Source organism: Fusarium odoratissimum, assembly GCF_000260195.1.
Source record: "Fusarium odoratissimum NRRL 54006 unplaced genomic scaffold supercont1.5, whole genome shotgun sequence".
NCBI lineage: Eukaryota > Fungi > Ascomycota > Sordariomycetes > Hypocreales > Nectriaceae > Fusarium > Fusarium odoratissimum.
In genome coordinates this window covers 1,882,549-1,893,404 of record NW_022158691.1, presented here as the reverse complement: position 1 = coordinate 1,893,404, position 10,856 = coordinate 1,882,549, and the positions used below count along the sequence as shown (strand labels likewise).

Genomic DNA, 10,856 nt, shown 5'->3' with positions numbered 1-10,856 from the left:
ACAGACACCAACGTTTCGACAACAAACACCTGGAAACGTGGCTAAGAAGGCATCTAATGCTGCCGCCCATAGAAACTCTTCCCGTCAGTCCAGGGGCGAAACTGAGGCACAAAGTCACCTCACACACCACAGCAGCCATCATAGGCCATTGAAACGCTTTTTGACTTGCTTTTGACGTTGCTCCATGAATTTTCTTTTCTCACGGCGAGGCTCTGCATGTGTAAGGTGCAGGATTCTGCTCTAAGCCCCACTCAAAATGCAGTATCCTGTGGCCTTCGTTTGTTTGCATACTCTGATGCTGAAGATTGGTCCCAACACAAAAATGAAAGGCAGCACACAAACGGCATAGAAAATGATCACAGCTTGACGAGAGAAGGTATGCCACCGTGGCGATGGTTGCACAAGAATACATCTCCACAAATGAGCTGAGAGCATATGTCTTGTCCGGTATTAGATCTGCAGAACTGGGATCCAAAGGCTAACTTTCCAGATGTCCAAGAGCTACCTACATGTGAAAGCAAAGAGTAGCAGACAGGACTCTTGTCCACATTGGGGACAGGCCGCCAAACGGTGCGTGTCGGTACGAGTGTAAATATAGTATGAAGCCAGAACCCGTATTGAAACGGCCAAGAGGGGGCATTGCAGAAATAAAACCAAACACCGACCACGTCCAGAAACCATGGGAGCCGATAGGACTTCTAGGTCCGATGACTTGCAGTTGGAACAAGCTTGAATCCGTGGCTGCGCATCGAGAACAGATTTCGGTAAGACGCCACGAGAGACAGATGCTCTTTTGCAGGCGTTCGCTACCAGTGGCGGAGGTCTTGCTTGCATCAAACGCATAGGGCTTCGAGCTAATGTTTTATGGTCGAGCTGACACCTTCGGGGCTCTTCCAAGGCTGAGACACGATTCCACATCGGTGGCGCTGTTCGAGTGAATATCCCCAAACAATAGAACTGTCTTAAGTAGTAGAGGCAAAGACAAGGTCGTTTGTGAAATATCTCGTCTCCAAGTCCATTGATCAAACGAGGCTTGTACGAAGAATCTCAAACTTGACGCGGTAACATAGACATCGTTCGATGTCTTCACTTCATTTCATATCTGGATCAAACAGCCGTTCTTTTGAGTCAAGGCGGTTTCAATTGGTTCTGGGGCAAGTCTTCTCAAGTCAATAAACAACCGTCTATCGTATCGAGACTCAATCATGCCCCAGACTGCATACACGGTACAGCGAGATAAGCAGACTCGCTTCTTTCCTCTCTCCTCTACGGCTGCCCCACAATCTGTGAGAAAACAGCGTCAGTTCTCAAAAGAGAAGACGGTCCGTGATAATAGAGCAGGCGCAGCATCCAGGGCGGAAATTTCTTTCAGCAATAACCCGACGAAGATGCTGTTCACCCAACTGTCATTTAAGGGTGTGACGCATGAAGCTGCGTCTACCCGCGCTGTACTTCCACCAACACATACTATTGGTCACTCAGCCAAGGGGTTCACCTAGAAGTCTCTCGTGGCCCACTAAAGGACGAGGATAGACTGCTTGATGGCTGACCAAAACACCGTTCAACTGGAATTCTATACCCTTGGCTGTAATAATGATCTGTAGCGATCCGCAAAACAGTCGCGGGGAAGCTCGATATGAAGATCCGGAGGTTGGATCACATGCAGAGAACAATCTGAAACTGCTTCCTTAGCAGAAACATCACAAGGCCACTGGGCCTATATTGATTCCATGTCGGCTCCCGTTGGAGACTGAAATCGCAGTCAAGCCCGCCCCATGGCCGCTAAACCCGGCGGACGGGGCTTTGGCGTCTCGCAGTTGCACATCTCGACAAGTTTTGCCTGAATAATTTCATGCTTGTACATGGCGTGTCGGCGTCACTACATGTACCAAAGTCCACAACACTGACCGATTAGAGCTTACCATTTTGCCGTCTTGTTGACGGATGAGTCCCCGAGCTATGTATGACCTAAGCTGCAATGAAGCAATTGCCAGGCAACATTGCTTCTGCTTCGGCCATCGGTCCTCGAAACCCGTAGCTCGTGTTGTTGAGAGATATCGGAGTACCTCAGCGTAGTACAGCCAGTCGTCCCCAGTCATTGTTACCAGTACCGAGCTCATTGACGATCTGAGACAACCGTGTTGATCCATCTGGGTACCCTGGGCAGCAGCCGCATCTCTCAGCCCAGAGCCTATTCAAGGAATCTTCGTTGGTAAAGACAGCTCAGGTGACAGGGTTTAGGGCTTGACGCTTATCGAATAAGCCCAAGCTCGGCCGTAACAAGCCTTACTTGAGGTGTTACAGAGTCTTCGATGTGGTGAGAGCATGGCGGTCTCACCCCCTTGTGCCTTGCATTGATGAGCTGGAAGTTGTGCCCTCCCGTGTCTCTAGAAGGCACAGGAGAAGCAAGCATAGCCGAGAATGACGGATTTTTGATCCATAGGTAGAGAAGCAGCGACAGGTTCTGGAGTGTTCGACTGAATGACAGACAGCCAGCAAGCTCGTACAAAATAGAGTATTTGGATGTAAAGCCAAACATGTTGTGGCGTGGTGGTCTATAATGTCTGGATGCTTTGACGAGAGTGGATTCCCCTTGCTGGGCGTTGTGATCTGCTGAACGTCCAAAAGAGACCTGTCAGGTATGACAACATCAAAAGTGTTGGTAGAAGCGTAGGGATATCGCCGGCAAGCGATGCCATGGCAAAAAGAGATGGGGTAGGCCCGGAGATCTCATCCAGAGCGACGCCGTGGTCGCTCAACAGCGGGAGACAGATCCTCCCCGCCGACCCACAGTCATCGGTACATTTCGGTCAGAATAACATCGCTCATGCGTAGACGGTGTTCAGTGTGTGTTCAACTAAGCAGTCCACATTGTCTTCCGTTGCTTGGAGAAGAAATTCCGGTGAAGGACCGTATGTGAGATGAGAGGAAGTTGGTGTTTGCATATCACGAAAGCATTAAATTCAGCGACGAGGTTCTCCCTCAAAGTAGCTGTCAAACTCGTGTTATGGGGATATTCCATTTTCGTGTAATGCCGTACGATGCATTCCGTATTAAAATTAGCTGAAGCTGTTGCATAGCAGAGTAACGCTAAGCGCTTGCCGTCAATGGTATTGCGCCTCAGTACGCCAGTGCTTGTGAGGGTTGCACTGCTGTATTGCGTTTCGCAATCCACCAGTCCTTCCTTATCTCCTTGGCCTGCGATCATAATCGTCCCGTCCAAATCGATCCCTTTCTTTACCTCGGTCTCGACGATCGTGGCCACGGTCCCGATATCGGTTTCTATCATGATCTCTATCGCGCCGGTCGCCTTGACGGTCATCTCGTGGTTTGCGATATCGATCCCGACTTCGATCTCTTGGCCGCGGACTCCGACTCCGACTTCGTCGATGTGATGGTCCTTCATCATCCTGAGATCTTGGAGGAGGCGCATCATCCTTCTCCTGTTTCTGTCCACCGCGCCCCAGTCTGCCTTTCATTTCCTCTTCCCCGTAGACCATTCTGTAATTACCACCCGTAATCCTTTCTCCCTCATCTCGGTATTGTCGGCGCTTCTCGAGCTCATCGACACCTCCCCATCCGCCTCGGTGAGCAGTCGCCCTTCGCTTGCTGTTCGTATCCTTTCGCCACACATCGCTCAGTTTGCTGACACTCTGAGAGAAGTCCACATGAATGCGTCGATCGTCGATGAGAACATCTTGCATCTTGAAGTAGGCTGCCTCACATGACGCCTTGTCCTCGAATTCGATGAATGCATATTGTAAACTGTCGCCAGTCTTTTGGTCTCTGATAACTTCACAACTCAAAATCTTGCCGAAACGGCCAAAGATGAGCTCCAAATCTTCGTCGCCAGTCACGGGGTTCAGTTTGCAAACGAACAAAACGTTCTCAGGAGGCTTGACCTCTGCAAACGGCAAATCTCCCATCATTTCCAGAGTGAGAGCTTGCGCCTGTGCCTCGCGATTGCGACGCCTCCTTTCCAACTCTTCCTCATCGACATTGTCATCTGCGTGCAATGCTGCCTCGTCTTCGATTCGAACAGTCTTCAACTGCTGGGCGGTCGGAGGGGGACTTGAGCTCGGTTCTCTCAAGCCAGGCGGGTCAGGGTAGGGATCGTCCAGAATAACCGTATGCTTGATTCGAATGTCGATAAGCGGGTAGCCCTTCTCGTCCACAATCGCTTCATTGATCTTGTCCAGTACTTCAAAGCCTTCGACGACCTTTCCAAAGATCGCTGCCTTTCCGTCCAAGTAGTCCGTGTCTTCGCCCAATGTGACAATAAACTGAGATCCAGCCACTCGTGTATCAGGATCGGACTGGAGGGGGGCTGTAGCCATGCTGACTGTTCCTCGCTCCAAGTGTTTCAACTTGGGGTGGAAAAAGGCTGGGAATGTTCGTTTCGCTGGGTCGCCGGATACGTGACCCCATATTGAAGAGCCGCCATCGGAATCTTTGGACAGAGGGCCGAGAGGATCGCCGGTTTGGAAGGAGAAGTTCTTCTGGACAGAGTGAACAGGTGAGAAGTTGTAATACTTGACCTTGCAGAGCTTCAGAAAGCTATATCATCTGTTAGTTCAGACTCGGTGATAGAAACAAGGTGGCATCGGGATGACTTACTTTTCGCAAAGTTTGGGTGCATGGTCGACCAGAAGATCGATGACAATGTCACCTTCGCTGGTCTCCAAGAGAACTGACATGATAATCAGCGGTATCTCCTCTTTTACGCGACGCCGAATCAATTGATTCAATGCGAAAAGAGGTTGTGAAGAGAAGGACGCGTTCCCCCAAGAATAGATGGAAGGTTGAATGATGTAGCTGCCCCAGCCACTGTCACGAAGGTTTCGAGAAGGAGCGCTGAGAAGGCGCCACAGGTGGCGGCGATAAAATTACATAATCACACGATGACTTCAAGTTCACCAGAACAGCATGCCATATCCATTCGTGACGAGTATTACGAGACTAGACATTTTTCTGAAGAGTTTCTATCACAGCTTTTATGTCATGTATCTCGATACCACGTACGCACTGGCCCCCAGCGTCTCCCTTCTTATTTCAACGATGCTCAGTCTTACATCGGGATATTTCACTTAGACGTTCCTAACTTATTGAACAATTTACGTCTTGGCGTGCTCTCTATAACTGAGCAACTTCTTTTCTGAGATTCTCACGCAGTCCTATCAACCAGTTTTCTACACCGTGCGCCTCTCACAGGGTCAAAGAAGAAATCATGATCTCCATCGCGCACCAACAACTCCCTTCCAGACAAGAATCTACAACATGTCTAGCAGGCTCAACTACCGATACTCTATCATGTGGAACAAACTCCAAGAAAACGGCTCTCAGCTTTAATCCACATCCTTGTTTTGGCCAACCCACAAGAACCGCTAAAATGACGTTTTAGCAAGACCTCTTATCCCTCAAACAAAAAAAGTTTTCCTCTCGCTCAGAACCATGATTCTGTATTCTTGGTATAGAAGGGAGTGCCAAGGAGGCGTATACATGGAGCAAAATGTCCGGGTCGCCGAAGTCCAAACCACATGACGGGCAAGGATTCGTGTTTCTAGGTGAGACTCTTTGTTTCTGGAAGGTGAAGCTATCCCGATCTCGATGTTCCTGCGCAGTTGACCTGTTTACGTCATATCAGGTCAAGGCTCTGGTTTGACAGTCCGGGATAAAGCATCATAGTTAATCATATGTGCCCTATCAGATATGTGATAAAATTGGTCTCGGCCGTTTGAAGAAACACCGTTGGAGGAGCGTTGTCGTTTTGCTGTGATGATCGACAACGGGTTTGAAGTCATTCCCATCGGTGATCTGAGGTGACGTCTCGGTGAACCGCGTAGAAAGTCATTCACGGGAGCGCTAGGGTAGACTTCCCGGTACGTCTTCGAGGCTCAAAGTGGATTGAGGATCATGGTTATCCTACTTCATGTAAGACGGGAATGACATGGTTTCCCCATAATGACAACCTTGCTTCGCCTTCAGCAATGACTGTTCACCCAGAGCAACTGCTCAACCATCTCAGTCAAAGTTCAAAGGTTGTTCTTTATCCAGTGATGTAACAATCACTAGAACCAAACCGCCCAGGCCACCCTACAGCATCATAGCATCCGCTTTGCCTTCAGCTTGTGCTTTGCTGTAATATACATCGAAAAACCTGCTTGTCCATTAACGTCACAGTCCCTGACGGTCATGCTACAGTACCACACACTCACCTACACTCAACATCTTTCACCTCTCGGTGTGCACAACCTCGTCGATCCTCAGCCCCAGACCACATCAGCGGTGTACGCAGTGGCAAAAACTGAATTCCCCGATCGTGATCGATTAAGCCCAAGCGCACTGGTAGCTCATATCAGAGACATTCTTAGCGCAGAACCGTTATCGCAAAAGAAGCGCCCGGGCGCTTAATTAGTTAAAAAAAAAATCTTGGGTTAGCGAGTGTGCACGAGATGATCTTCATTTCCCCCAACGGGTTTTTGATGCAGCAGGGGGGAGGACTCAAGGGAGGGACGATCTTTGTGGGTAAGACGCGTGTTTTTTCGCTATCTATTTTTTGCAATTCCAATAACAGCGAGCGGGGCCGGCCGAACGTGCATTTGGGGGAGAGGGAAGTTCGGGGTAGAGAAGTGTAATTGGATGTTTTGCATTTTGGGGTCATAGCATTCTTGGAGTTTAATGTGGTAGACCGGGTGATGATACCCGGGAATGCATTCACTTTACAGAGATGGAAGTTGGATTGATAAGGTTGTTTTGCGAAATTGCATTCATTTGCATTGTTTGATGCTATCGCTAACAAGACTAACTCCTCCTCGGGAGATCTTCATGATGATAATAAACTTGTGGCGTTTTTTCATGCCTCCGAGATCCAGCATGGCTTTCGCAAGAATGTAAATGAAAGGTTAAAAAGAAAAAGCCACGGAACGATCCCGCGATATGCAGTTGGTTCTGTAGAACCTAAAGTCAAGTAATAGACAAGAAGTGAAGACTGTGTGTAAGTGAAGTGGGTATGGGGAATAAATAAAGACGAATAGACCCCCCAAAATCGCTTTCTTGCAAAGCATGCTGTAGTATTTCCCTAGTCCGATATTGCCCAGAATGTAAGAATGTGAGCTTTTCCCTTCTCTTCCCAGCTCGAGTTGAGACCGTAAACGCCTTCGCCAATGCAAATAAAAAGACAAAAGAGAGGTATTAGAATTAATGCCAAGTTTTGTTGTGTTGGGGGGCGTATGTTTGCCACCGCGTAAGTCAACCATTGACATTGCGTGAGCATGTGTCGATATGATGTGATGGCGAAGAGAATACGAGTAAATATTTTCGGTTTTACTCGTTTCCAGAGCTTCGTCGCCTTCGTCCGCTACGAAGCTCCTTCTCAGTCTCCATGAGTCTTGTCTGCACCCATGTCCTAAACGCCCGATCGGCGCGAACACTACTGCAGTTGAGAAGCTCTGTCAAAGTGCGCTTGATACTCTCGTTGACCTCAGAGAGGCGCTGCTCCTCTGCCGAGATCTCGTAGATGGTCTCCTCATCAGGAATCGTGGTAAGTTCATTGCGGTCTTCCCAGCCGCTGCACCGGGCGTGAGAGCGCGAGTGGTGTCGTCCGCTCCGGGAGTGGCGCTTCGGTGAGGGCGGGAGCGAGAGGGATGATGAGGAGGATCGGGTTGGCGATGTAGATGGTGAGGAATTGTGGGAACGGATTGACATGTTGAATTCGGGTCGGATCTGGTCGAGGCGATCGCATAGTTCTTGGTGTTGCTCTGTCAGAAGCATGTACTTCTGAAGAGCAAGGGTATATGATTGTGCGCCGGTGGATGCCATTTTTGATGCTGGACTTGTTGAATATGAAGCTGGTGTACTACTGATGCTTGATACTGATGTTGATCGGTTGTGCCCGGAGAAGAAATGGGGTCTCACGTCTAATGACGAGACCATCGAAGCGATTATGTAGTACTTGGGAGGAGGATGTATAAGATGGGGTCGCGGTTATAGTGTCGTCGCGAACACTCAGAGTCGGGTAGTCCAGTGTATAAATATTCTTGTGACCTTTGACGGTGCAGTGTATCGTAAATGCAAGCTGCAATGGAAGATGTAGGTACTAGGTGTCGATCGTCGGATAATACGTCGTGGTTGCTCAAGGCTGAAGGGGGCCAATCTCAAGCTTGTATAGAAAACGTGTGGGTGGTATATGATAGGAGCTTGGAATGTCCACGATACACGAGCAGTCAACTGACTATATGTGAGAGTAAGAAGGATGAGTATGGGGAAACAAGAATTGAAGTGACGGGGGTGCTTGGTGTAGTTATACTGAAGCTTGTCGATGGATGATAAGAAGTAGTATGATGCTCATGTTATGGGGGGAGCAGGGTGCTTCATTAATAAAGATATGGATTGGCACTCCTGCTAGAATAGCTGCGCTACGGTCGATGCGGTATGTAACTTACGGGAGGGGTCAGTAAATAGATTGGAACTGGACTGAACTGATCGAATTTGAGTGAAGCTTGTAGGGGTAGGTTTGAGTAGGGGTGAGTATCAAATGTACCAAGTACGAGATCCAGGTACGCCAGTCCCCAAGCCTTGGAATGGGAAATGAAGGGGAATCTCCAGGTCTCAACCAACGAGTCAGCACCAGGAACCGCCATGTCTGGAAGTAGAAAATACACTCATCATCCCCCCTGTCCACCATTTAGAGCCCTTGTCCACTGTAAGTCTAGCTCTCACACTCTGTTTTTCTCTCTCTCGTCTTGCTTGTTCATTATGAGTTAAGACCGTGTGGTTCTAGCCGCTGAACGGCAAACTTGCACTCACTGAAGCTAGCCCGAAGCCATGGGGGAGGGGGCCGGCCCCCTCCTATTGGGACACCTGGGAAATCAAGACGAGAAGGAAGAACAGGGATTGACCAGAAGATCCTGGGCAGGGCATCAAGCTTTGGTTGTGGATCCGCTGGCGATGTGACGGGATGCGCTGCGATTATGATGTGTGCGGTGGGTGGTGTGAAGCCCTTTTTTTAGACTGGCCTAACTTCCACTGTATTCAGGTTTGCACAGTGTTATTCCCAGTTCTTGAAGCTCTTGAACAGAATGGAAGGGTCTGATAAGTTCTCACCGGGTTCTTTGGGTTGGGTTACTTTGGTGAGTTGTCGTTGACAACGTTAATCGCCGTGTGGCTCTCGCGCCATCATCCACCTCAATGAGCATGATTTCAGATGTTGATATCGAGACATTTCATGTCTTGCTATTCCCAGAAACGGTTGGTTGCTTACAAGCTCACCCAACTAGCAGCTAACCGATGTTCCAGGACATGAGACAGCGAGGTTTTTCTTATTCATAAGTCTTCGATTCAGACTCGATCTAGAGCTCTTTTCCTTGTTTGATGTTACTGTAGATATACCATAGCGTACGTGGAAAGTGGATTGATTCCCCATTGATATGGAGACGCAAACACGTTCGTCTTGCTGTGCTTCCCCGGTTGAGCCCGGTCCGGAGTTTGAGCGAGATACAGTAGATATGGCTGATATTGAAGCACCATGCAGCACTTGCCAAAGGTAGGCAAGAATACTGGGACCTCTATTCTACGCGATAAAAATACTTAGGTAAACTATCATAAGTTTAGGGGCTTCTTTGACGAGTTTATTCTGGCACCTTAATTTAAGGTCTGAAGTTTTCTTGCTCCCCGGGGCTTGCCTGCTTACTGCACACTATACGAATATTGATTGCTTGGCAGCGATATCTCCTCCAATAAAGTACAGCACCGAAGCTGTCAATTCCCCCTCACGTCCTCATGCGGTTGATAGTGTTCTACAAAGAGCAACTCTTATGTAAAATAACTCGTCCAATTCTTGTGCCGAGGACTTTGTAGCGCCGGGGATAGTAAATGGTGCCCGTGCCATGGACGATTGGTGTTGAGCCCTTTAATTCCTGACCAGCATTCTCACAAAAAAACAGTGGATTCTGCTTCTCCAGGTCTTTTACAATCTCTGCAGCTTACAAGAGATCCTTTCCCTGGGGTCACCGCCTGACCCCACGTGCAGAATATTCTGCAGCCGGTGAAAACAAGTGATTGCCTGATAAACAGAACGTTGCAGTAGTTCCAAAAACCGGCAATGCAAGAAGAGGTCACGATGGGAAAATGCGGCGTGTTTGATGATATCCGCACGTACTCTAGATAGAGGATTTGCACATGGAGGGCTTGGGTGCTGCACTGTGCCGCTGAGCTGGGGGGTGATAAGGCACTCCAATTCCAATTCAGTGGTGGATGGATGCCCTGTTTCCCGGGCTGCAACCCTTCCCCTCACTCAAAACTGTAAAGCAGTTAGAAACGGCTACAGGCGGGAGTTTTTCGTGGGTTGATAACGAGATATCGTGGGGTGATTTGGTGTTGCGAACAGGTTCCATCGTGACGAATTGCCCGGCTGCTTGCGGACTTGATACAGCTATGGAGAAAGAAACTGTAACAGAACAGTACAACGCGTAATCCCCAATTCCCCGTCCTTGAAAAAGTTGTGGACTCTTGCTTGACCCTTGTATCCTCACGATAACGATTGAGGTGCTGTCCCCGGCTGCAGAGTAAATTGAAGGTCAAGGATAAGCCCCTGCAAGAGTAGAGCTCTTCCCGAAATAAACAAGGGAGCTTAAGATGAGACGAAAAATATACATTCTAAGTATATTTTCGTTCTTTTCCTTGATTCACAACTCAACACAATTCAATTGATGCAACATGGATCATCAGTTGATTTTCAGGGGCGTTGCTCTCTCTCGTCGTGATCGACTTGCTTGCATAGCCGATTGCCGACGGATTGGTGGGAAAAGACACATGACGTTTCAAACACCAACATCACCTCATTCAAGTCCGCAAAAAGG

At 48.7% G+C, this 10,856-nt stretch overlaps 2 protein-coding genes across 3 annotated transcripts; both read right to left on the bottom strand.

Annotated features, from left to right (window-relative positions):
- Positions 1–1,037: 1,037 nt before the first annotated feature.
- On the bottom strand, positions 1,038–4,812 carry FOIG_04594 (peptidyl-prolyl cis-trans isomerase-like 4). The gene is made up of 2 exons (XM_031202877.1): positions 4,618–4,812; positions 1,038–4,557 (listed from the first exon to the last, which is right to left on the bottom strand). Exons 1-2 carry the CDS (start codon positions 4,695–4,697, stop codon positions 3,186–3,188), a joined length of 1,452 nt encoding a protein of 483 aa, XP_031068324.1. The 5' UTR covers positions 4,698–4,812; the 3' UTR covers positions 1,038–3,185.
- Positions 4,813–5,007: 195 nt separating this feature from the next.
- Positions 5,008–8,940, bottom strand: FOIG_04593 (uncharacterized protein). Of its 2 annotated transcripts, none has more exons than XM_031202875.1 (2): positions 6,216–8,940; positions 5,008–6,157 (listed from the first exon to the last, which is right to left on the bottom strand). In XM_031202875.1, exon 1 carries the CDS (start codon positions 7,930–7,932, stop codon positions 7,324–7,326), a length of 609 nt encoding a protein of 202 aa, XP_031068322.1. In that variant the 5' UTR covers positions 7,933–8,940; the 3' UTR covers positions 5,008–6,157; positions 6,216–7,323. The 2 variants fall into 2 exon arrangements, with proteins under 2 accessions (XP_031068322.1, XP_031068323.1); XM_031202876.1 differs by having other exon boundaries at positions 5,030–6,157; positions 6,222–8,723.
- Between the last annotated feature and the right edge of the window lie 1,916 nt (positions 8,941–10,856).

What these genes read in the sequence shown, in the direction of transcription:
- FOIG_04594 (XM_031202877.1), bottom strand. Translation starts at nt 4,697, where the DNA reads ATGTCAGTTCTCTTGGAGACCAGCGAAGGTGACATTGTCATCGATCTT. An exon ending in GCACCCAAACTTTGCGAAAA is followed by an intron (nt 4,558 to 4,617) that starts GTAAGTCATCCC and finishes CAGATGATATAG; the next exon opens with CTTTCTGAAGCTCTGCAAGG.
- FOIG_04593 (XM_031202875.1), bottom strand. Translation starts at nt 7,932, where the DNA reads ATGGTCTCGTCATTAGACGTGAGACCCCATTTCTTCTCCGGGCACAAC.